The sequence below is a fragment of the Poecilia latipinna genome, unplaced genomic scaffold (genome assembly GCF_001443285.1).
Source record: "Poecilia latipinna isolate Pla-1442-1.1 unplaced genomic scaffold, P_latipinna-1.0 Scaffold594, whole genome shotgun sequence".
NCBI lineage: Eukaryota > Metazoa > Chordata > Actinopteri > Cyprinodontiformes > Poeciliidae > Poecilia > Poecilia latipinna.
The window spans coordinates 98,456-124,745 of record NW_015113210.1 but is presented as its reverse complement, the minus strand read 5'-3'; the positions used below and the strand labels follow the sequence as shown (position 1 = coordinate 124,745).

Sequence of the window (26,290 nt, the reverse complement as noted above, 5' to 3'; positions counted from 1 at the left end):
TTTTTTTTTTTTTTTTCCCATAAGTTTTTAACTTTTTCACAACCACTTGCTACTTTTTCTATTTGGATTTTATCCAGCTGACCAACACAAAGTTGTTTGGTTTTTAATATGTTTTCCAAATAAAAATTATAGGTGTGTTGCCTTTGTGTCAGTCCTTTATACTGTAGCGTATAAAGGACACCTCATTGAGGAAGTGGAGCAACTGCTTCACCAGTCTTAAAAATGGGGAGTCATTTTTTTATTCTGATCACCACCCTTTGATGGACAATATTAAGTATGTGAATGATTATCTGACTTTTTAAGCTACTACATCAAAGCAAGTGAGCTAAAGTTTGCTTAGTTTTAGTCCCACCCTCCTTTGCCATCTGAATTGGTTCAGTCTAGCTCATGCCATGCACCACAGTCTGATTTGGAAATACCCAGTCAGACAGCCATGGGGTGAAAAAGTAAATGAATCTGAGCCTGAATTAGTTTTTTAAGTGTTGTCACAACATAGCTGCATTTATACAGCAGAAAATGTGCATGGACTTGCTCTATTCAGGTTAGGGCTGGACCTACGATACTGTAGCAACATGAGAACACACGCAGGTGTTATGCAGTCTGTGTGTGTGTTGCAACGAAGCTTGTAAACAGTATCCAGTGGCTGTTTTCTGGTTAATACCAACAATAAACCTTTAAATAATTTTACTAAATCAACGTAAATCCAAGACAACATAAACTGACAAAAAGGCTAAACATTTTTTTATCAAAAGCATCTAATGAACAATTTTTCATTCCACCCTATTTCTTCCTATCATCGCCTCAGCATGATGCTTCCACTATGTTTCATTGTGAGGATAAAACATAATGCGTTAATGATGCGTTAGTTTTCTTCCACACTCAGTGTTTCTGCTTGTAGCCCACACAAGTTTGGATGATTTTCTTATGGAACTTGTTTGCATTAGATTTTATATTCTGGGTATCTGAGTAAAGGGGGCTGAATACATACACTAAACACTTATCAGATTTGCATTTGTGTAAAAGTTTTGAAATGAGTTTTTCTTCCAATAAAATTCTCTTAAATTTTTAAGAGACTTTAAGAGAAGAAAAGTTTGTAAATATTTTTGCGAGTCACTATAAAATGGATTGATTTTTGTCTTGCAGACGTTTGTGAATGACTTGAGGATCCCGGACCAGACTTACATCACCCTGAAGCTGTCCGACGTTATTCGCTTCGGTTATGATATCCTTTTTCCATTCATTTCATTCACAGGTGGCTCACATTCTGCTGCTGTTGGGTTAATCCTGCCTCATAGGCTTTCCTCTGTAGTTACAATGAGAAAATATGTTTAATATTTTTTTCCTTCTTCCTATGCATTAATTCTCTGGGTGGATTAATGCAGTACGTTCAAAACTTTTTGATTATGGCCAAAAGTTGAAGCGCCCTTTGACACTCGGGGAAACTCATGAGTGGGTAAATTTAGTTAAGATAATGAAAAAAGAAGATGGATTTAAATATGCTTATCAATGCAGTTCAGAACACAGTATGTGTTGTCAGTGAGCAAATTACAATGATCTATTCCAGACAGATACTTTAATTCAGTCAAGGCGTCTTCATCCTATTAATGATCTAATCTGTAGCAATCCATTGTGATTAATATGTTCATATTTTCTTTTTAATTTAGCAAAAGTTCCAACTGTTTTTCTACAAATCTCTGGCTGGCTGCAATTGTGCAGAATCTTCTACTCTTGGCATATCAGGCTAAATTTAGGCAACAAGTTTGGAGTTTGTTGGTTGTATCTGCTTCTCTAGATTATAAACTGTTGCACTGATAAAAAAAAAAAATAGTACTTTAACTTGCTCTGCACATGTCCATGTGTATATCTTGGAGAAGAGTCAACACAAGGTCCCAGAGGAAGCTCTGAAAGTAAGAAATACTGACATCCTGTCTCTTCTCTGTCTTTGAGTGGTCTGTTGGAAATGCTCAATGTATTCACTTAGTTCTAAGTGTTTAAATTAAGCTAGTTCCTGTTGGATATCCTTCCTTATGTATAAGAGCAGTTCACATCTGTGCTGATTGTTAGCCAGAGGTTTCTCATATCCTGCCTGCCTGTTGTCTGTTTTTGCAGCACGAGAAGTACACCAGCCAGCTGCAGCTCGGCATAAAATCTCTGGAAGCCAAGTCGAAGGAAAAACAGCAACTTGAGAGCTCGGAGAAGAACAAAGATACTGTTTCTAATGTCAAACTGCAGGACAAGTCTGAGCGTAAGGCCCAGTCACTCACAGGTAAACCATAACAGCAGATATATGCTTGTGAGAAAGCTTTTTGCTTAAACTATTGAGTAGAACAGTTCTACCTTAAATAGATTTGAATGTCCTGTTCTCACACAAGGAAAGAGGAAGTCTTAGTGAGCCTCCATGTGCCGGTCAGCTTTGGTTAGAGATCCCCTGATGGAGCAGTGGAGGCTTTTTTTATTAAGAGCTTCCCTGGCGTGAGATTAGGACGGCATGTTAAGAGAGAGGCTGAAGCAACAATCCTGTGGTGTCTGCAAAGGAATCGATCTTGACATCCCCGGCCTGGCAGGATGAGTGAGTTTGGAGTTGAGGACAAGCGTCCTTATCTCTCTCAGGCATGCCTGGCTGCTAACTAGAGTTGGGGTGCCAGCAGAGATGACTGGTTCTTGTTGTTGTGGAAGATCTGGAGGTGAAAGCCTATATTTGAACTCTCTCGCGTTCTGCTCTTAGATTTACTCGTTTAATCCTGTTTTACAGTGTTGACATCAAGGAAAGTGAGACCACTGTCTGCTCAGTGGAAGCACTTTGTGAATGAGTTTCATTCACACTGACTCAACTATTGCAGTTGTGGTTTATTTAGCTTTACGCCCTTTGAATGTGGTGGGAAAAACTTCCACTTATGCTTAAAATAGATTTTTTTTTTCTACTGGAGCCTCAGGCTCTTCTAGAAACAAATCATTTCAAACTCTGAACTTTTTCACCTTTAAGTTTGTTGGTTCATACAGTTACAGATTGCAGTCAGCTATTTATTTTGCTGTTGTGAGCCAGCTCTCAAAAGACAGATAACCAAACTAACCTTCGCCTGTCTTTCTGTGTGTACTGACACAATAAGATAAGGATGCCGTTTCAAAGCTTGCCTGAGAAGCTAAAGCTAAAGTTGCAGTAGCAACTTAGCTCCTACCTTTGTTGATAGGCAGTGTGTTTGTGTGGGTGCATGTGTAGAAAGGCCTCTTTAGCATGAAACCTGCTTTTCATATCACTGTTGACTTTTATGCAAACTCATTCTCTTCAGATGAAGTTACCCTACATTTTTTTTTTCCTACTGTGGATTGAATGTGTTAATCTGGCTTTCTCCACTACTGAAAGAGCTATTGTATTTTTTCTTCAGCGTGTTGGTACTCCTTTTTTCCTTGCAGGATGTGGAGGGGATCCAAACCTCCAGCTGCTGCAGGGCAGGACGTTCCAGCTGTACAGTGCTTGTGGTTCAGTCAGGCCTACTTTACCCCAAAATGGTTTGGGGCAGTTTAGTGTTTAAGAGAAAGAGCATGAGATATCCTGAGTGTACTCTGATGCAATAAACTTTAATTATAGAAAACCATCTATTTAGGAGTAACTGAGCTTGCTCTTTGAAAAATTATGTCATTTGTATGTTGTTGAGTTTTTTTTTTCAGGTCTAGAAAGCACAGAGAACATAGAGTATTAAGAATTTCTTTTCAGACTTTATTCTATCTTAAAGTATGCAAGCATCCTTCTGACAATCCATTCATCTTTCTGTCCATCTTTCTGCACATCCATCCATTTATTTGTCTGGCCATTTGTTTGTCCATCTGTCCATGCCTCCCTTATTCAATCTATCCATCCGTCCATATTTTTGTCCATCTGCCCTTCTGCCCATCCCTCCCTTTTTCCATCCATCCATTTTGTCTGTTTGTTTGCTGTATCCATCTGTCCAATCAACCCTTTGTCCATCTATACTTCTGTCCATCAATTTTTTATTCAGTCATTAATCAGTCCAGCCATCTATTCGATCACTTGTCTATCTGTTGATCCGTCTAACCTTTTAAGTACATTTGTTTTTCCTTCGTACCTTTCTTAGCTCTGATTTTTGTACCTTCCTTATTGAAAGTAGAAATGGTTTTACAAAGAATACATAGGAATGTTTTGGATTAATACATTTTAAAAAGAGGTTTGAAAAGGACTGAGAACTCTGGAAACTTGAGTCTTTAAAAGTATGGAGTTTCGACTTAAAAAGCGTCTCATGTTTATGTGTAAAGATGTGCTTTATAAGTTTATTTTCTTCTTTCATAAATTATTTTCTTTAATAATCTCATCATAACTCAGCAGAGGGCACTTTGCTGTGCTCGTGCATGTTTTCTTGAGCTAAAACGAGAGGACTGAGTAAGAGGAAAGGAATTGGTAACATGCCCCTGTTCTTCCCTTGTCACCGTGTTTACATCTTATTGCATGTATCCAAGGCAACAGTGGAAAAGTGTTTCTAATGCCTGTGTTTGTGGAGCCATATTAAACCTCTAAACAGGCTGTTTGGTCCTATCTATCACACCATAAAAGCAGCTCTTGGATTATCTGATTAATCCATTATGGGCATGCTGGAATGTGAGTGGAAGTTTGCCAGGTTACATGGCAACACCAAAGCAGGAAAACTCTTCTTTGTGCTGCAATAATAAGAGTTTAAACTGCATGGATTAGAGTGTCTGTATCTACAAGACGCCTTGATTTATTATGTTTTTATGTTCTGTAATTTTTTTCTTTTCTTTTCATGGAAGATTAGGATTAACTATGCTGTCATCTCATGAGATGGATTAGATTAGGTGGTCTGCATGATACTGCTGGTACAGCAGTTTAACCCCTTTAAATCATGGGAATGTGCGACAAAACTAAGTGCTGCAAGAAGTGTAGTGCTGCAATTCTTATAGTGCAGCTAAACAGTTTCTCAATACAGATTTTAGTTTCTCTCATTATAATAATAATAATAAAAAAATGAACAAATATCTGTTGTTCTCCTGTGTTAGTATATATGCCTGAGTACATACTCGGGCATATGTACTGAATCTGAGTATACATGATTTTTCTTCCAGCTCTTACAGATTCTCCAATATCTAAGCCCACTCCTCTATATGGCCAACCTTCCTGGTGGGGGGAAGATGAGGAACAAGCCAACACAAAGCAGAACAGAGGAGGAAAAATGCCAGAAGATGAGGCTTCAGGTCAGAAAATGCATTTTATGTTTGTACAGTGGACATAAATCTCATATTTCTAGTAGATATCTGAAGGTTTGGGGTCAAAAATAAAGTGGTTTATACTTGGAATTGTGGTTTCATCGGATTATAGTGGTGTCTTCTACAAGGTTTTGATACATTTTAGCCAGATATGGATGTTTTTATGGTACATTAATGGCTTCTGTTTTACCATGCTTCTTAGTTCAGACCTATTAAGAATATTAGAGACTGATTTCACATTTAGAACATGACCAGTCTCAGCAGTTGTTTAGGTGCTGCAGTTGTTCTCTCTGTAGCCTCCTCAACCAGTTTATTCCTGGATTTTTATTTTTATTTTTTTACCAATTTTTGGGAGAAACATCCATTGTTTCAGCAATTATGAATGACTGTTTACATATGATTCTGTCCAACGGTTTATATATTTAATATTTATTTCTCCTATTTGGTGAAATCTAACTAGGGCAGTTGAACTTTGTAGGCGATGGCAGCTGTTTTATTTTTAACATTGCGTTGAACAAAAATCTTTTACTTCCAAAAAGTAACTTTTCAGGGTGTGCTTTAATGTCCATTCATTCATTGTTTGGTCATAGTGATGACTTCTTCTGGATGCATTGAGCAGATATTTATCAGACTATGGCGAGATGTGATTTAATAAAGTTAATTCTCACAAGAAAACTAAAATGAAAAAAAAAAGATAAGATTATAGACAGTTGAACTGTAAAAGATAAATTTGTGATGATAGTTTTAAAAGAATTGTGCTGCTGTTGTTTTACATCTCAATAACCTCATATTTTAACAGTTTAGTTAACTCTGTTTTTTCTAAGTTTAATATCCACTGTATATACTGTATATACAACTCATCACAGCTATGAGTTGGTGCCATGTGATGCTCCGTGCTTGTCATTGAGAGGTGGATGGTTTTAAGCCTCGGGCATGTTGCTGGCTGACAGTTAGGAGGTGTTCGCCATGGCGATGGGCACTGACTGCCTGCTCGCCTCGTGATGGATTATGACCCTTTAAGCTGGTGAAGGGGGGAAGGGTCATTGTTCCCCTTGTGTTGCCCAGAGTGAAACGGATTAGTACCGCTCAGCTAACCTGCTGTGAACTCTGAGCTCCTGAAGTGATATTTGGCAATGTCTAACCAGGAACTAAGACCAGCTGATTGATTTTGTTTTCTCATATTAACAGCTGGATCATTTGGTATTTGGTTCATTGATTACAATGACATTAACTAACAGTTACAAGGTAATTTAAATGTTTGGTTTCGGTAGGACTGGACAATAAATTAATAACAACACATATTGAGATAGACACATCATCTAATCAAAAGATAATACGTCTGATAGAATGTTCATTAATTTCACTGAACTCCGATTCAGAATCGTATGGCATTCTGGGAGATGTAGGCAAAGGAAAGACTCTAGCTATTCAAACTCTGACTGTCAGCTAAGTAAGGTTGGTGGCATCAACTGCAATAACCTGTTGAGTAACTTACGCAGCAGCAGTTTCAGGTTTTGCCACTGTGCCTCACAACTGCTTTAAAATAAAAAACGGCATGGAGTGAAACCTGAGGATAAAACAGAAAAAGTCACACCACCAGTATGACTGTACTTATGATATTTAAAACAAAAAGCGAGTCAATAATTATTGATATTGACTGATATGAAACGCTTATGTTGTGATATGTTTTTCAGCTATACATATGTTTAGGTTGAATTGTTATTTTAGGAATACATCCACACTCATTCCAAATAAAAGGGTCAAATTTAACTTTTATTTCTATTCTCTTTAAGATTTCCCTCTCAGTTTGTCCAAGTAACATAGACAGATTTATCACTTTGTCTTTTTATCCCTTTATTGCAACAGAGCCTGCTAAAGATGGCCCAAGACATGAGGTGAACCGTTCTCAGTCAGACACTCAGGCCAAGGCCATGTTCTCCTTCCGTCGAGAGCCCAGCTACTTTGAGATCCCAACAAAGGAATTCCAGCAGAAATCTGCAAAAAGCCCAGACACACAGGTTCACGAGGTTCCGACAAAGGATACCTCAGATCCCACACAGTTTGTCCCCTCCACACCCACGCCTCCGGTGGTCCAGAGCCACGCCTCTTTCACCATCGAGTTTGACGAATGCAGTCCAGGTAAACTGAAGATCAAAGACCATGTGACCAAGTTTGCCCTTCGCCAGCAGCGTAAGCAAACTTCCCCCGAGACCCCTCCCACTCCTACAGAGGTGATGTCAGCAGAGAGCAAAGTAGCTGATTGGCTGGTCCAAAGCAATGCAAGCATGATGAGGAGAAAGTCAAAGGGTGAAAATATGTACAGCACAAACAGTCACTCATCAGATCTGAAAATAAGGGATGGTAAGTCCTCTATAAACTTCTGATAAATTTGATATTGAATGATAATTGTCTTACTTAAGCATTTCTATCTGTCCTCAGTGAACTGCTACGAGAACGGCTCTCCTGCTGAATCTGAGCCAGTCAACGCAAATGAGTCCCTACAATCCAAAACCCAATATGTGTTGCACAGTTCACCTAAAACCTCAATGACTTCTCCAGGGTCAGAGGAACCTCTGTCTTCCTCTCCACCAGAATCCCAGTCTCTTTCCCTCCATGGCAAAGCAGAAGCAAAACAAGCCTTTGTCATCGAGTTCTTTGACGATAACTCGAGAAAGAAGCGCTCTCAGTCTTTCACACATACCGCCGGCCCACCTGAGCCCTCAAATCCCCGGATCCAGCAGGAGCAAAAGAGCTCAAGCCCAAATACAGAGAGAAATGTCTCATCTTCGTCCTTCACCACTCCACCAACCCAGCGTTTCACTATTCCACTGAAAGGGTCTGATTCTTCAGGGTTTCAAAGAGCTGGTTCTCTACGACGGGAAAAGACAGATGAAAGGATCAGCACCAGCTTTTCCTCTCGCTCTTCTTCTTCTGTTTCTGTAAGACCCTTTAGCAGCGTCGGTCGGAGGTCCAAGCTTGCGAAGGAGTTTAATGCTGAATTACTCAAGCAGAAAGAAAAATCTTCTCCTAAAGCAGCGCAAGGAGTTGTTTCACAGTCTAAACAGAGCCAGGCGAGCCCCCCTCCATCTGATGGACATCTCCACCCACAGACGTCCTCCCCTATTCACACACCTGCTCCCCTAAGAACCTCTGTCACACCTGCTCAAAATGTGGAAGTCAGAAGCCCCAGAAATGAGGAGGACGACAGTCTGAGTGATGCGGGAACTTACACTATTGAAGCAGATGTTCAAGATAAGGAGCTGGAAGAGGCACGCAGCAAGATTGACCAGGCAAGTTTCTCCGTCGTACTTATTTTCCATGGCACAGAAAAGTTCTTCATGGCTAAAGTTCACCGAATGTCGCTTGAACTGAAGTATCCTCTCTTCAGGATAGTTTCTGAAGAGAAGTATCCTGAATTGTTCGCCAGCAATCATCTTATGTGAGCTTGAAATGTTTGCAGCTTCATCTTCATCTGTGCAATGCTTTGTTCCTGACAGGTGTTTGGTGTTGTTGAGAGCCCAGAGCAAATGAGCCAGGCTGAAGCAGAAGCATCCTCTGCATTTAGGCCTGTTACTGATCAGGGCAGGGAGGAGTATAGGCAGAGTAGCTGTGGTGAGGGTATTCCAACTCCAGAGCAGGGACATAGTCTGGTAAAGGTAACTTCATCTGCTTCGGCTGGGACTGGGACTGACAAATTCTTGATTCATTAAATCTAATCAATATTTTGAATAGAGATGCACTGGTTAGAGATTTTTTGACCGATTTCAGACAATAGATTTTATAAAACTCTGATATGCTGATTTGTGTTAGGGAACTACAAAAAGTTAAAGTGAACTTGGCCTGATAAAAACTTTAACTGTCTTTGCAGTAAAATGCCCATAATTAAAAGAAACCAAATTTCTCAAAAATAACCCAAAGTTACTTGGATATGATGTCTCTGCGCATTACTACAAATATATCTACAAATACAGTAAAATCCTCCAGGTTATGAAACAAATGTACCTTTTTAAACAACCCGTCTGAAAAGAGTTACAGCATTTACTCATTTACAAGACGCATTGTAGGTCCTATCACATACACTACTAATGTATCATCTCACTTGATATTAGGTCCTTACTCTTTAGTTTTGTGTCAAATACATTTGAATTGCCGGTACTTAAAATGATAAAACAAAATTTTTGCTTTAAAAAATGTCAGCTTGTTATTTTCTGAACTTTTCCAAAAGTGCACCTTTCCGGTACTGAAAATGGCTAAATATTACATTTTCAGCTCTCTCACAGCTGATGTAATGAATAATGTTGTCGGGACAACCTCCAAGCTGTTAGATATTGCTCTTTTATTGATTTTAAATAGGTCAGATTTTAGGTCCATAAGAGAAAGTGTAAAACAGTTTAATTTCAGTCACCAGCTGATTTCTCAGTGCATCTCTATGTCCGAGAAATTAATTAACAATGAGGTCTTGATTTGGCTTCTTGATCTATACTCTATTATAGGTGTTTCTATTCTGATTCCTTTTATTGTCTGCTTGAGGCTCTAGGTACTTTTCTGTTTTGGTTTTTCTCTTTTTAACCAAATTTTAACTTATTTTGTAGCTGTTGTGATACATATCTAACACATTAATTCTCCTAGTGTGTTTTATTGTAACTGCAAATATTGGAATATTTAAACACGTTGAATAAGTTGTGTGTTTTTACACAGGTTCAGCCAGCAGGTGCCATGGTACAAGGGGCTCCTAAGTGGATGTCTCGTTGGGCCAGCTTAGCAGACAGCTTCACAGAATCTGGACCTTCGTCTGGCCTCTTTGACATGTTGACCCAGATGGAGTCACCAGGAGGGGGTAAGCCACCTGAAGAGAAATGAGTATTTGAAATTATAATGAGGCACACTGATGAATATGAACGATATTTAATATTTGTGTTCGCTACAGCACGGGGTACAGTCATTCACAAGAACACAGTCAGTCAACATCAGGACCATTCGGGTGCCGATGGTCCAAAGTCTAGACGCATCCTTCCGCCTGTACCACACGGAGACGAGAGTGACATTCCGACTCCCAGCATCCATGTTCATTACAACCCCAGCACAACGTTCGATTTAGAGGAAACTACCTCAACAACCCCAACGCCTGACGACAATGTTCATAGGTTAAGTGTACAGGATGACGTGGAGCCTGACAGCCTGAGTGACGCCAGCAAATCAGATGATGGATCCATTGTAGAGCAGAGTAGGAGGCAGCTGTTTGATGCAGAAGACAAGCAGAATGAAGACAAACTTAGGGTTCCTTTTAAGTCCACATCTTTTTATATCGGGTCAGAGGAGGAGTCCAGATCGCAGCAGGGAGGCTTTAAAATCAGCACTCCTAAGGCTGAGAGGAAGTCTGTTTCTAGAATCATCTCATCAGCCACTCTAACTAAGCAGAAAGGCATTCAGAACTCTGGCATGAAGCACATTGCTTCTGCTCCCACATTGGACCAGAGGACAGAGAGTCCAGAAGGTAAAGAAGCTGCAGCTCCGTCGTTGATCAGACAGGAAAGCTTCACCAAAGAGAGGCCCAGTAATCCCAGACTGCCAAACATTTCTAGTCTGCCAGTTCAGACAGAGCCAGGTGCCGAGGTATTCCAGGGGAGCGGCAGTCAGGACACTCATGCTTACCTCAAACAGACGGAGGATGTTCTGGCTGTTCTGGAGGCCAAACTCCAAACAGGACCACCAGTGACTACTCCGTCCCCCATAATGGACTCTCTGTCAGGAGACTCTGATGTGGATACTTCCAGCACTGTCAGCCAGCACAGCAATAAAATCAAAACACACACATTTATTAAAAAAGCATCAGCTGGTAACCTTCATAGATTAATCAAGATTAATCTCTTGATTAATCCTAATCAAGAGACGAATAATCAAACTGAAAAGCAACGCTCTTATGGTTCAAATGGTGAAAACAAGCCGGAACACATCAGGAGGCATGTTGGACTGAGACGTAGTGTGGGCAAACACGGCTCCACAGACCTGAGTGATGATCCTCCCAGCTTACCTTACTCCGATCAGGAAAGCAGCAACAACCAAACCCACTACAAATACACGGTGCCTCTTCAGAAGGAGGACGGCAAGTCCTCCAAAGTGTCTCAGGTGTTAAGCCGTGCCAACAGCTTGTCGGCCCCAAGACCCACCAGGGCCTCCATGCTCCGACGAGCTCGCCTGGGAGAGTCCTCTGACAATGAAGGTACAGAAACTGAGAGAGTAGCGCAAGAGTCCTCCACAAAGCAACATCAGGAAGCCAAGAAACTCTCTAGACTGGATATGCTGGCCATGCCTCGTAGGCGTGCGGGTTCATTCAATGCACCCAGTGACTCAGAAGCTTCTTCCGCCCCCCAGTGGACAAGCAGGAGCACGAACTTTTCCACCCGCAGCACAGATCAGAGCAGCAGCTCCAGTCAACGGATCTCTTCTGCTGGACCAAAACCTACAGAAAGGCCACAGAAGCCAGCGCTCAACAAAACCCCGGTTACTCGCACACGCTCGAGCTCTGCCAAATATACCAGCAGCACAGCAAGTAAGTAGACCACAGTCATATATGGTCCTGTTTGACTGAATTAAGAGATGAAGTTAAATGGGAGAATTTTGTCTCGACTCAAAGCAGAGTAAAGTCTCAGTTAGGGTGACATCTTTGACACATTAATCAGGTTCCATCATGGTTTTGGGAAAACATGGAATTGATTTGGCTAATTCCAATGTCTGGAAAAGGATGGAAAAAAGATAATGGAGAATATAAAATTATTTGTATTACAGACATTATTCCCTATATTCATATGTAAATTAAATGTTGTATTTATATAACCTGAGCTAAGTATTACTAACTGATCCACATTTGGATGAAAAATATTACATGAAAAATGTGCAGTACTCTATATATTCATTTGTGATTTATGTTAGTGGAAAGGCATTTATGATGGGAACTGTTTTGGGCATTTTACTAACATCTAAAACACTAACTGCAAAGTATTCATGGAACATTTATTTCTTATCTGCTCTGGGTTATTATATAGTGTTACTTAAAACTATTGCATACAGTTGTTCAAGCATTTCAGCCATGTTGCCATTCTTGTTCTGAACTATATTAAATTAAAGGTTTCTTGGGATATGTAAGAGTTTTTACTAATGGGTTTTCAGAAACTGTGGAAGTCTTTGGTTATACACAATTTGGGCACCTTAGAAAGTCACTAAAGTAGTAGATGTGGAGATTAGGACTTCTGCAGCATCTTTTCTGCCTCTTGCTCTGGGAAATATTTTGGTGACTCCTCTCTGAAGTACATGGTGGTGTGTTTTTCAAAGGTGTTCCTTCATTGCACTCTCGTTTCTCTCCTTTTCCCCACTTCTTTGTCCTGGTTTTGGATAACTCTAACCAACTCACAACGGCAAGGCTCTAGGAGGCGACACAAGGGCTCTGACTATACCTCTACCTCAGATGAAGAGTATGAATCAAACTGGAGCAATCTTAAACACAAACGCTCCCAACCTTCCTCAGCTTCTCATGGTCCACGCAGTCAGTCTCGACCCCAGCCAGTGATCGCCCAGCATCCGAAACCCCGCAGCAGAAACTCCGAGGATGAGAGCCATGAAGGAGAAGCTTTCCATAACTGGACCAATCACAGTGCTGAGATTGCTCGGTAGGAAATATAGCAAACCCAAAACTTGCATCTTTAAACCAAACAGAAATGTTCTTTAAATTCTTTAAAATTACACTTATGCTTGATAAAGCTGGAGAAAAATGCAGAGATTCACACATTGACCGATATTTTATTTTTTTCAAAATGTAATTACATTGTAGGCATATTTTGTAAATCTGTAGCTGACCAATATTACAAATTTAACTGGACATTGAACTATACTCTGGTTTGATGTAAAACATCCACATCTACATGAACCATTTGGCCTTTGCAACAGAGCAAGTTGCAGTTTACCTTTACGGTAAAATAAATATCTACATACTTTTATTATGGAGCCAAAGAGATGTAAATTGAGCTGTACAACAACAGATCGTCCTACACTTTCACAAAATGAGCTGAGAACATAAAAAAACAGTATAATTGCTTTGGCTGCTGTGCAGATAACAGCTTCATCTCAGACATCTTATCTTTTCCAGTGACTGTGAGGTCAACTTGACTTCAAAAACAATACGAACTTCTCCCCACTTATTTCATGACATGACTGCTTTAATGTTTTTTCTGCTTCTGTCTTTCTAAATGTAAGGTTGAGTCAAGACTTGGCCAAAGACTTGGCTATTTTAGCCAGAGAGATCCATGATGTAGCAGGAGAAGGTGAAGCACAAACACCTGAAGCGGAGAGCAATAAACGGGTACATCACATGTGCAGCACACTGACTTTCAACTTTTTTGCATTATAAACAGCACTAGTTGTTCAGTTTTCAATGATGCAGTGAAAAATGTTTTTATATATGTTATGATTTAATCTGTAGTTTACAAATGTGAAGATACAAACATTATTGCTTTCATAACTCTTTGAAATCTTTCCCTAATTTGAATAACTTTACATGTCTATAAATTCAACTTAAGTGTGGAGATTTTCTTTTTACCTCTTTTTATTTGTTTATATATATATATTTTTTTTTACATTATTTCTGTCTTGACTACTTCAAGGGGGAGAAAATAAATGAATATGGTCTACTAAAATCTCAGTGATACAACGATCGGGTTGAGCAGCTGATACCAATATCTAGTTTTCTTATTCCATTTTTTTTAATGATCAGAATCCATGTAACATTTTTAAGGTTGTTTTCAGCATCAACGAACATGCCATTTAGTGATTAATTTATAGACAGAGAAAAGTTGGAAAAGTAGCTTGATTAGTACATCCATAACACCTGGCGTAGCTGGATAACTCTGAACTGAATGAGCCTCGAGTTTAATCTATTGATTTGTCTTACCAGTGAGACTTGATGTCAAACTCTTATTGCTCTCCAAGGTTCCTTATGTCTCAGAGCCTGAGGTAAGCCACCAACAAAGTTCTGCACCAAACAAAGACTCTGACCGGGGATCAGGCGACCTTGAACAGAGCTCCAGACAATCTGCTCAAAACAGAAAAGAGGTTTGACATAATGATGAGCTGCCTTTCATCTTGGGTTTTTAAACCTTTTGCTCTGCAATGACTGCATTTTCCTTTTCTGTAGGTCAATGTGGACAGCTTGACGTTGAATCCTGTGTATCAAGTCACAGCAGCCATTAGAGAAAACACAGAGCAACTCGCTGAGAAGATCAAGTAAGATCTGAAGAAAAGACTCCCTGCATGCTTAAACTGACTTCAACTTAGTGTTTGCATTGAATATTGAATCTTGCGTAATTAAAATGAGCTACTTGGCTTACATGGCATTTGGATAAGAGGGAAATGAATGAAACCGTCTTCTTGTTACATAGCAAATTTGAAAACTCTGCTTACACTTATTGGGCATGAATGCCCTTTTAATTTTATAACCTAACCTCAGGGGTGTGTGATTCTTTTTTGCATGGTAGAACAATATACAACTATCATTTAATAATATGATGCACAGTTAAATACCTGCTTATACCTGCTATTCTATTTCTCTCATAGCTGCATGTTTTTCAGCCATCAGCAAATTTCTGGGACTAATCCTGCTTTTAAACATAGACCATGGATCTTTTAATTGTGTTGAAGTCATAGCCTATCCACAATCTTAATGGTAGCCACTTTCATCCTTTCTAAAACCATGTTTGATGTGGTTGGGGTTATTGTAATTTGGGAACTCCTGGTTGTTGCTCTGTGGTGAAGTATGAGAATTTAAAGGAGTTCTGTCTTCATTATTTTTTTCCCTTATTTTTTTGCAACACACCAGCACCACTAACAGTGAAACATTAGCATGATGCTACCACCACAGTTCTATGCCAATTGACACAATTATCTTAGGCTTGAAAACTTCTTCATGGTGCCCTCAAGTACTATTTTTGGCCAAATGGCTCCACATTTGTTTTGTCTAACCATTAGATTTTTATCTGGAGATATAGCAGCAGATCTCTTCCAAAATTGAAGGTGTCGAGTTTGGAGCAGAGGCTGGCAGTGAACATTTTCCATAACATGTCATAATTTAAATGTAACACTATGGTTTATTTCTGAGCCTGTAACACAATCCAGATTTTGCCAATACTGTTTTGGTCACATAAATACAGAATAACCCTTAACAGCAGCTTTTTGACCGTTGCTCTTTATCGTCATATTTAGGGTTCTGTTCCAGGACAGATTGGAAATCTCTGAGGACATTGAGGCTCGAATTAACTCTGACACTGACATTACTGTTGGCAGAATTTCCAACAAGGTTAGTATTATTATTCCATCCATCCATCCATTTCTTTACACCCTTGTCCCTCAGTCGGGAGGGAGGGTTGCTGGTGCCTATCTCCAGCTATCGTTCCGGGCGAGAGGCAGAGTCACCCTGGACAGGTCGCCAGTCTGTCACAGGGCAACACAGAGACAAACAACCATGCACACATAACCTAGGGGCAGAAAGACCGGGACTGGGAATCGAACCCAGAACCTTCTTGCTGCAAGGCAACAGCTCTACCAACTGCACCACTGTGCAGCCACTATTATTATTATTATTATTATTATTATTATTATTTTCCATTTCCAGTCTTGCTCATTTTTGTTGGTTCAAAGTGTTCGCTTGAGCTTAGTCAGATGTCTGCTTTTCAGGAAATGGTGTCTATTTTGAAAGAACTTAGGAGGGTTCAGGTCCAACTTGAGGGTGAGTGTCTAAATCTCTCTTCTTAAATCTTATGAATTTTTAGTACAAAAATTAAAATTTTAGTTTTCTCTTTTTTCTTATTTCAGTTATTAACGCAGCCATGGACCCCGGTGGAACACGTGAAGCTACCACTACACCGCCCGCTACTGATGCTGCCTCCTCTTCTTCCACTGAAGTTCAGCCGTCCAGAACTTTGTCCTCACGGGACTGGAGGACAGTCCACTCCGTCTCCAAACGCGGCGGCGGGCCGAGGCCCAGCGAGAGCGTCAGGAGGGCTGCTGTGACCCCAGATGACCTGCGACAGGGATATTTAGTCTGAAGTCTGCCAACTACAGAAACACACACTAACCAACTTTTGCTGCATCTGGTCAGAAGCAGCTGTGTGCAAGTGAAACCCGACTGAGAGGAAGTGAGAGTGGATTTATAAAGTTGTGGTGAGCTCACAATGTTTTGAAGTGTAGTTTTTGGGGAGGATCCACATGAGGTGGTGATTTAAGGAAGTTCCGTGACATTTCTGTAACTCTCGCCTCATATTGTTATACTTGATTCTGTGTTGCAGATTATTCTCTATTTACCAATGAAATAACTTAATATACATATGATTTTAAAAACATGTAACTATGTAGTTTAGTTGAGAATCAGCCTGAGAATAATCATCTCAGGGAAATCAATGCATTTATGTTTAGCTGCAAATCATATTTTTTGAATAAAACTTTCAGATATTATTGTATTGTTGTCGTCAGAACTGCATTACATTTCTTTTTTATGCATTCCCTCCCCCCATTTTTTTTGTTTTTGTGCCACATTCCTTTTCTTAGACTACATTTGTTTAGGATTATAAAAGCTATTTATAAATTGTGCTATTTGAATGACACTGCAGGCATTTTGGAGAGACTTTGCAGCACTCCTGTGCCAGACTGTTGAATGTTGTTTTACACAGCTGCTTAAACACAACTAGGTGTGTTTTTTGTCATTGGTCATCTTCTCTTTATTTGGGAGCTTAAAGCTATTTCTTGCAACCGAGGCTGGAAATCCATCAGGAATGTGCAATCTGAATGGGAGGAGGAGCTAACTCCACTACAGTTAAACCACCTCGCTGAACAAAGCAAGTGGTGATTACAGAAGCAGCCTGTTTTTTTGTTGTTTTTTTTTAACATTCCTGCTTTAAGAAAAAAAAGGCGGCATTGAAACTTATGATTTTTTTTTCTCTCAAAAATAGATTTGGCCAAAGATTATTATCAAAAAAAAGTAATTTCTTGTTTGTCTAAATCAAATTTTATGTCTGACTGCGATGAGGATAATTATCCCACCCCTGTCTGTATAGTTCACCATTGAGCAATTTTAGCATCCAAGTTGACAAATTACTACATAACTGTAAGCCATGATTAAGCTGAGTGTTTAGATGTCTGAACATATCTGTACGTCCCACAAATTACCTCTCACTCTTGCCATTTTTGCACCAATGTAGAATGTTTTCCCTCCCATTTATTATTTTATACATTTTAAGGAAAACTTTTATTTTCCTCAATGCACTATGTGTCGGTGACTGTAACTGGGAAGAAACTAACTTGCTGTACAGCTGTGTGGGCTCATGTTTCATGCAGCCAGTAGAAGAGTTGTTTACAAATTCAAACAAAGAAAGCATTTACTGTTGGGTTTTTGTTTCTAAATCTGCTGCTGCTTCTTCTTTATGGAGAAGAGTCCATGTCTTGTTTTCGTGCCCCTGCCCTCAAGAGTTTCAGAGAAAATGAATCTTGTGTCAAATTGAGTTTCTTTTCCCCATCCTAAATGGTTTGGTTGTAATTTACTGGTACTTTTTGATGTGTTATTGTTTGTATAAGTTATTCAATGATTTTTTATTTATTTTTTTTTTTTGTAATTTCAAATAAATTTAATCAGCAAACCTGTCGGGTATTCTTTTCCCTTTGTGTATTTATTCATTTCCTGAGCCACACAAACTGTATGAAAAGCTGAAATGAAAGTAAAAACAGGAAGTGTGCTCAGTTATATTAAACAGCAGAGATATGTAGTTCAGCTGTGGCTGCAAGCTGAAGGGGAAGAAAGAAGTGAAAAACAAGCTGGGTCTGTTAACCAGTGAGTTTGTTCTTTAGCATTACCGTAGACAAAACTTGTATTAGGTTAAACACTTTGTTTAAAGCTAGAAAAACCCAGTACGTTTTTTTTTTTTTTTTTTTTTTAAAAACCCAGTGACTCGAAGGAAAGATGACCTCGATGTACAGAAGCCTTCATGACAATTATGTTTCAAACAAAGGGGTAAGTTGTCTCGCAAGATGTATTTTTTCTCTGAGAGATCATTGTTTTCTTTACTAAAAAATCTTTCTGCTAATCTTTGTCAGAGGAGGACCAGCTGTGTGACATTGGCTGTGATTTTGGGCTGTCTGACTGTGCTCGGTGTTATTCTTGCCATCGCTGTGTTGGAGAGACCAACACCTCCTAAAAACCATGACACTCTTCCTGAGGACAGTGCTGGGCTCAACCTCACTGACCAGTGCAGGTAATAATCCTGTTTCTTGCAAAACTATTTGAACAGGGTTTTATGAATGTATTCCACTTTATGTGGAACAAAAAGTGGAGCATAATTGTGAAATGGAAGAAAAGTGATTTTCAAATTTTGACAATTTCAAGTCTGAAAAGTTTGGCGTAGGTTTAAGCCCTCCTGAGTCAATTCTTCTAAATACTAAAAAAAAAAAAGGCGTGCCATTCTTCTTTCCACGTTGATCAATTTGGCTGGGTCATTCTGACAAATGAATGTGTTTTGATTCAAACCAATCCCAGGTAGCTAATGTTGAAGGACTCTAACCAGCTTCCCAGGTGCCAGGGATTCCACAGGATTCTCTGTGGAATCCTGGCACTGGATTCCACAGGGAATCCACTGCCAGGATTCCCTGTGGGAATTGTGTTTTCAATGATGTGTAGTGTTTAGCCTGTAAGTCAAAAGTTTAATTTTGACTTCATCTGGTCAGAGGACCTTCAGCATGTTCATTTAAAACTTTAAATGAGACCACTCTTGGGTTTTCTTATTGCCTATCCTACACGAGTGTAGACAGTGGATTGGTGGACTGATAAAGATTTTCCTGCCAGAAGATTTTCCCACCTGGGCTGTTGATCTCTGCAACTTTCTCACATGACCCTACCAGCACCACGCTGTACCGATTGGATGGTGCGTTCATGGTGATATGCAGTGTGAGTTTTCAACAATGGATCTCTTCTTGCCATTGTTGAAAATTCTTCTTCGCAATGAAGAAGAATTTTCTTTTACTGCGATAACCTAAAAGTTATTTGCAAAGCACCTTAGGCCTCAAGAAAGCTCCCAACATGACAAAATTTTATGAGGAGTGAGAAGGACTTTTAGTGAGCCTAAGAGTGTCTTAAAACAAATATGACCACATCATTCAGACACTTTTTTTTTCATTTTCCAGTTATGCAGTGCTTTGTGTCTATCACAAAGAAAAAGCTCAACTGTTACAAATATTTTATATGGGATTATAATTATTTTTATTAATATATAGCCTGCTTTCCCCTGCAGCATGACCCTTGTGGAAAGTATTCCTCTATATCTAAAATATGATAACAATGCAACTTTTGGGATCCCCCTGGAGCAAGCCTGGAAAGACCTCATCTCTCGAGCATCACACAGCGTGAATGTAGTCTCATTCTACTGGACGTTAACAGGGGAGGACATCAACGTCAACTCCTCCACTGATATCGCTGTGAGTTCCTAACTCGGAAATCGCTCACATTTGTCAAAAATGTCTGAGTCTTTGAATGTTGAATGTTTTGTGGAAAACAGGGAAGGGACATCCTGCAAGCGCTTGGGGAACTTCCCTCCAGGAACATATCTGTCCGCGTGGTGAGCAGTGTCCCCACAGTCAAAACAAACTCCACAGATCTAAAGATCCTAAAACAGAAAGGTTTGATAGTTACTCTTTTCTTTTAAATTCTCCCAGGAATTGCCGATTATATTTCTGGCAAACTGTTTTGATGACTTTTGTCTGCAGGAGTTCAGGTGAGAAGAGTAGAGTTTGGTCGCCTGACGGCAGGCGTCCTCCACTCCAAGTTCTGGATTGTTGACATGAAGCATGTGTTCATTGGAAGTGCCAACATGGACTGGAGGGCTCTGACCCAGGTAAAACTACACATGGCAATAATTCTTAAGTTCACATTCTTCCTATTTAAATTGCTTTCAAAATAAATTGCCCACTTTGACTGCAGGTAAAGGAACTGGGAGTGGCGGTCTATAATTGTTCCAGTCTTGCAATGGACCTTTATAAGATCTTCCAGTCCTATTGGGTAATGGGGCAACCCAACAGCTCCCTGCCACAACCCTGGCCTGCAAATTATTCCACTAACATCAACAAACAGCACCCTCTGCTGGTAAAAGAGGATAACATCTCCAGCAGTCTTTACATTGCTGTGAGTGGCCTTTGTTTCATTTCTTCTTTTAATTTTTTCACCCCAAAGAGAGGGTCGGGTGATTCTGGTGTTATTTTTGATTTTGTGTACTATCCCAGGGTTCTCCTCCATCCTTTTGTCCTCCATCGAGGACTCAGGACCTGGAGGCGATACTGTCCTCCATCTCACAGGCTGACAGATTTGTAGATGTTGCTGTCATGGAGTATTTCCCCACCACTCGTTTTGAAAAGCCTCACAAGTAAGCCCAAAGTCTTGTTTTAACATTCAAAATGTTCTGGTTTTGTTTGAGTTCCTCACTCTGGTGTCCTTCCAGATACTGGCCGTTTATTGATGATGCCATTAAGATGGCTGTGTTTGAAAGGAAAGTGAAGGTCAGGATGTTGATCAGCTGTGGACGTGATTCTGATCCAGCCATGTTGCCCTTCCTTCTGTCTTTGGCTTCAATGGATTACCCTCTCCATCACATCAGCATCCAAATAGTGAGACCACATGGAAAGAATGTGTCTGTTTTATGCATGTGTGATTGTGCTGTAAAATTGCACTTTCCCTTTGTAAATTTCTTCAGTTGTTGCTTCCCCCCCTTACACTTTAAATAATCAAAGATATTTTAACACAACTGTGCATCCTTGCGAGAATTTCACAGCCAAAACTAAAGCTGACCAAAAACAACACAATTTCCAACAGACAAAGACAGAAGTGGAACTTTTTTTTGAAGCTGATTTCTAATACATTTGGTGTAAAACTAATGACATTTCAAACACAGGACACCATGCCAACATGGTGGTGGTAGTGTGATTGTTTGGGGTTACTTAAGGAGAATCTTGACCTTAGGTTAAAGAAAGTCCACATGTTATGGCCTAAAATATGATGGTTTTGGAAAGACCTAAGATTTTAAAGATTTTAATAACATTAACATGCTGCAGCATGGCCTTGAACATGTTGTTCATACTGAAAAGTCCTCCAATGTGGCTGAATTAAAGTAAAGAGAGAGGGAGACAAAAATTTATTTTGGCAATGCCAGTTGTTAGGTTTAGGGGTCAATTACTTTTTCACACTTTTTTTTTTTTTTTTTTTTGTTTGGGTGGATTTATTTTACCTGAATAAATAAAATCATTGTTTAAAATAGCATTTTGTATTTTCTAGGGAGCACATACTTCTTCACAATGCTGGAAAGTTCTCCTAAAAGCCATCTGTTCTTATTGTTGTTTTGGTTGTTTCAGAAACTTTACATCGTCCCAGTGGGAAATCAGTCTGATATTCCATACACCAGAGTCAATCATAATAAATACATGGTGACTGATAAAGTTGCATACGTAGGTGAGTCAATATTAATGTCAACTGAGGAGTTTAAAAATAAGAAGTGGGGGCTTTTTAAATAAAAACTGTGTTAATAATTGACCGAATAACACTCTTTTCCAACACAGGTACGTCCAACTGGGCGGCTGACTACTTTCTGACCACAGCTGGAGTGAGTCTGGTCATTTCCCAGAACACTCCTCACTCTGCATTGAACAATAAGACCCTGTACCACCAGCTGAAGGACGTATTCAACAGAGACTGGCACTCAGAATTCGCTGTCCACCTGAGAGATCTGGGCCACAACCCAGACTGTGCTCTGTCACCAAGATGACTGACGTTTTTATCAAACGACTACAAATAATTTATTTTGCTTTTATTGCAACATTTCCACCATAACTGTTGCTTTGCATTGTTTCATTTTCAGTATCAGCATTTTATATAATGCTGATATTATATAAAATATCAGCATTATTTTATGCTGATATTTAACTATGCTTTAGTTAAAGATTCTAATGCAGAAATGCAGGTAAATGTCATTTCTATGTACGTTTACCTGCATTGCTTCTTTGCTTCTCAATGTATGGAAATAATATATCACATTCAGTCTAGTTCAGCTGCTAGAGTATAAGTTATTAGTTAGCTGTTTGTGTAATAAGCATAGATGGAGCTTTATCATAGCCTTTATATCTTATTACTGTGTGACTGCTGTTAACATTTGCAAAAAATGAAACGTTAATGCCAGAATTTAAACCTGAATTTGAGAAGACAACTTCATAGACGCAGCTACAGCTATGAGAATGACGTCTTTGTAGCTTTTGCTTAGCGTAACATACGATTTTGTGTCATTTTTTATAATTACCTTTACAGAGAAATTATAGAGAAACACAACACAATAGTATAAAGATTGAAAATATGCACATTGTGAAAAATAGCTATTCCTGCAGAACACAAACATGTATTGTATTCAACACTGACTCAGCTGTATCTACTGTAAAATCTTTTTAAATATTTTTCTCAGTATTGCTGTATGATTTATTGACTTCCTCAACATAGAAACAATTCCCGGACAGCATCTTTTGTAAGGATAGATACTAGAGAGATACCTCTAGGAGGTGTGCATAATGAAAATCTTCAAGAAAATACCAGAAAAGACCGATACAAGTCTGGGGAATAAAATATTTTTTTCAAAGATTGCTGCTTGTGACAAAGACGGTAGAAACTGCTGCAATGTTTTGTCAGAATCAATCTTTTAAAAAAAGAAAAGGATTCACTGAACGTGCATTAGGAAGAACTCCTGAATGATAAATATGGAACCACAGATTTACAGGAACAATAAATAGTCTTTGATTTTGGTTCTTGCACAAATCAAAAGCAAACTAAGTTGCTTATAGACGCTACTGGGCTTTCTGTGAGCACCAAAGAGGGATGCTATACAAAGAATATAAATTTCAAAACTTCAAATCTGTTACTTTATGTTTAAAAGAAAAGGTTAATACAAAATACAAGTGATCTCAAATTCTTGTTGCTTTTTCTTCACATACATTCTGGTCATGGACATTTCCAGAGTCCTAAAGGACTTAACACCCAAAATTGATGAATCTTGGGTGCAGGCAGGCGATCAAAAAAATAAATGAATAAATAAAAAAAGCTAAAAATTCAGCAACCAAGTGTCAGCATCCCTACGATAGCAACAGGAATTCCATTTTTAGGTCTTAATACTAAAACAAACTAAGTTTAACAATAAAAATACCTTTTGTGTTCTTATTTATATAACTTAAAAAAATCTTTTTATTCATTTGTTGACAAATATTTGATATTATTTTTATATCTTTTCAACTGAACCTTTATCATTTTAAATCTGTAGGTTAATGCAAGTACCTCCATATTTTTTGGAGGTAAAATATGGTCGTATTTTTAACTAAATGAAAATGTGTGTAAACTAACGTAGAGGCATTTGGTCATCCATGACAGTAGGTGGCAGTGTTGTGATGTACTGGGACATTGAAGAAATGGCGCAGGGCGGAGCTTCAGCTTGTAGTACGTGTGCCTCTTCACAGTGAGAGAGTTAGCTCTACAGCACAGAAGAAGTCGAAATTATGGTGTTACTCGAGAATGATTCGGTAAGAATATAAAACAGACTATCTGAAATGTATTTCTCTGTTCGTATGAATTCACTGCTGTACATAAATACTCTCTTCTTTAGCCGTTTGTTGGCTCAAGATTTCGAGCTAGTGATGTTAGCCAGCCTGCTAACGATTGAGTGAACTGGTTGAGACTTTAAATATCGTCACATGTTTGCATTGTAAAAGCTTTTAATACTCTCGATGTGGCCTAACAGTAATGTTTAAGCTGTATTCCTGAATTTATGTGTAATATAACTCAGACGTGTAGTATATTCGATGTCTCCACGTATGTCTCAAGAAATGCCCTGACGTATTTTTTCCCAATTAAAAATATATTTTTACTTTCTCTATTAAGATTGTTCGAATGAAAATGAAGTGAGTTTATATCATGTCTCGATGTATCATTTGTCAGCATTGCAACCTGTTTTACGCTAGCAAATTACCTGAATGATATAAATACAGTCAGTCCTTGGATAAAAATAGTTATCAGACTTTTCTGAGGCCTTTCTTTCTTATTGTAAAAAATTCAGTTCGTAATATAGTTTTTTCTTTAGCTAGAGCAGTTCTAATGTGGTTCAGACGCTAAAAAGACCGACTAATACTGTCCTTTATTAAATTTCTACAAAACAAATGGCTTAACAAACTACAAACTTGGTTTTATATATACGATTAGTCTAAAACATCTAGTCCAGGTTTGAAGAGTTTAAATACTGTAGCGTTTAAACTAGAACATGTCAAAGATGAAAAATAAGTGGCTTCTCCTTTTAGCCATTTCCCCAATCGGAAGCCATTATCAGAGGGCAACTTCAGCTTCGTGTCTTTCTGTAAAATAAACTGGTTTCTGCTTTTGTCCAGTATCTAAGGTATAATTGATAGGTAAAAATCGACCCAAAATGAATATCCAGTATGTTACAGGAATCAGGAGATAAATCATCATGAAATACTCAGATCTCAAATATAACAGAAAAAAATATTTTTAAATTCATAACCCTATATTGCACCATATTGTCATTGATTTGGCTAGACCTGTTGATTCATGGTGTCATGTTCCAGTCAAAATAATTCTGCATGAACCACACCCGTGTCTGTAGATAATATTTATTGGAGTTTCTTAACTGCATCTCCTGACAGTATATTTTGAACAGACTATAGAAAATCACCTTTTAAAAAAAACACACACACACACACCATGGATGACGACTCCTTCTCAAACCTGAAAGTCGGTTTCGCAATCGCCAAACTTGACCGAAAATGACAAAATGACCGATATTCTTCTCACCTGACTTTGTAAAGTGTACGGATTAAAGGGAAGAAAAAAAAACCTCAAAACTGTTTTCTCATTAGTTTCTCACAGAGCTCACTCGGCTCTTCCAGAAGTGTCGAACATCAGGAAGTGTTGCCATCACACTAAAGAAGTGTAAGTTATTCTGTTTGACCTAAATCACAAACATACATGTTTAATTTGCATCATTTAACCTCTAAGAACCGGATTATTTTTTTTAAAAATTATTCTTTTAGATGATGGTAGAACTAAACCAGTTCCCAAAAAAGGGCATCCGGAGTCATTTGAACCTGCTGATAACAAGTGTCTCATCAGAGCATCTGATGGCAAGAAGAAAATTAGCACAGTGGTGAGCTCCTTTTTTGAACTCAGTTTTTCAGTCGAGTTTTCTTTATATTTTTGCTGTATGATCTATCGGTGAACCATATATTCCTCTAATTTTAGGTCAGCACCAAAGAAGTAATCAAGTTTCAGATGGTAGGTTGAGCTCATCTTGTGTTTTTTGAATACAGACCCAGTCCTTTGTTTTCACATCTTTAATTATTCATCCATCTGCATCTGTATCGTCCTTTCCAGGCATACTCCAATCTTCTAAGAGCTCACATAGACGGTCTTAAGAAGAAAGATAAGAAAAGCAAGAGCAAGAAAACCAAAGCCACACAATGAGCGATGGACTTTTAATGGAAACGGTGGCTAGCTGAGCTGTCCATTACAGGTTGAGGGGACGGTAAGGGGGAGCTCCTTGTGATGATGTGATCTCCAACTCCACTCAGCTCTCCTCCTGCTCACCTCAAACCTCAGAATCAGAATCCTGGTGACTATGTACACAAGATGCCATTGTTTACATGGTGATGCTTTATCGCCTGGCTTTTCAGTGTCATCTGGTGATTAAGAACAAGACCTGAGGATTTTCATTTTCTTGTACAACATGGAGCATGTCACCATTTTATTGAATCCTGCTTCCCCTGGGGCCAACCCCACAGAGTCCAATTCTTGGCAGGTTTTGATTTTTGCTTGTTGATCCTTATTTATGTTGTGCAGGGTTGGCTTTTTAATTTAGAAAAAAAAAAAAATCTTTTTGAGGATTTGAAAGTCATCCAGAAATAGTTGAATCAATTTGTGATTGCTCAGCGTAATTTATGTTTAGGT

The 26,290-nt window shown here is 38.9% G+C and overlaps 3 protein-coding genes across 6 annotated transcripts in view; all 3 read left to right on the top strand.

Moving 5' to 3' along the window:
- cep170ba (centrosomal protein 170Ba) overlaps positions 1–16,733 on the top strand; it is a 24,996-nt gene extending 8,263 nt beyond the window's left edge. The window contains exons 4-19 of one of the 4 annotated variants that reach the window (XM_015042533.1): positions 1,144–1,222; positions 1,849–1,907; positions 2,110–2,266; positions 5,092–5,220; positions 7,099–7,593; positions 7,672–8,522; positions 8,730–8,882; positions 9,931–10,069; positions 10,160–11,782; positions 12,650–12,896; positions 13,480–13,585; positions 14,212–14,334; positions 14,417–14,505; positions 15,481–15,574; positions 15,952–16,003; positions 16,090–16,733. In XM_015042533.1, the coding sequence (XP_014898019.1) occupies positions 1,144–1,222; positions 1,849–1,907; positions 2,110–2,266; positions 5,092–5,220; positions 7,099–7,593; positions 7,672–8,522; positions 8,730–8,882; positions 9,931–10,069; positions 10,160–11,782; positions 12,650–12,896; positions 13,480–13,585; positions 14,212–14,334; positions 14,417–14,505; positions 15,481–15,574; positions 15,952–16,003; positions 16,090–16,322 (4,629 nt within the window). In that variant the 3' untranslated portion in view covers positions 16,323–16,733. Of the gene's footprint in view, positions 1–1,143; positions 1,223–1,848; positions 1,908–2,109; positions 2,267–5,091; positions 5,221–7,098; positions 7,594–7,671; positions 8,523–8,729; positions 8,889–9,930; positions 10,070–10,159; positions 11,783–12,649; positions 12,897–13,479; positions 13,586–14,211; positions 14,335–14,416; positions 14,506–15,480; positions 15,575–15,951; positions 16,004–16,089 lie in introns of all 4 variants that reach the window. The other 3 variants (XM_015042534.1, XM_015042532.1, XM_015042535.1) reach the window with 3 other exon arrangements.
- A 1,273-nt stretch (positions 16,734–18,006) lies between these two features.
- Positions 18,007–22,173, top strand: pld4 (phospholipase D family member 4). Its single transcript, XM_015042531.1, has 11 exons — positions 18,007–18,097; positions 18,212–18,277; positions 18,361–18,518; positions 19,551–19,734; positions 19,815–19,935; positions 20,023–20,150; positions 20,237–20,437; positions 20,536–20,675; positions 20,751–20,916; positions 21,658–21,754; positions 21,862–22,173. The coding sequence occupies exons 2-11, from the start codon at positions 18,227–18,229 to the stop codon at positions 22,065–22,067; spliced, it is 1,452 nt and encodes a 483-aa protein (XP_014898017.1). The 5' UTR covers positions 18,007–18,097; positions 18,212–18,226; the 3' UTR covers positions 22,068–22,173.
- Positions 22,174–23,722: 1,549 nt separating this feature from the next.
- Positions 23,723–26,214, top strand: srp14 (signal recognition particle 14). The gene is made up of 5 exons (XM_015042530.1): positions 23,723–23,856; positions 25,204–25,276; positions 25,378–25,490; positions 25,586–25,618; positions 25,718–26,214. The coding sequence occupies exons 1-5, from the start codon at positions 23,833–23,835 to the stop codon at positions 25,805–25,807; spliced, it is 333 nt and encodes a 110-aa protein (XP_014898016.1). The 5' UTR covers positions 23,723–23,832; the 3' UTR covers positions 25,808–26,214.
- Positions 26,215–26,290: the final 76 nt, after the last annotated feature.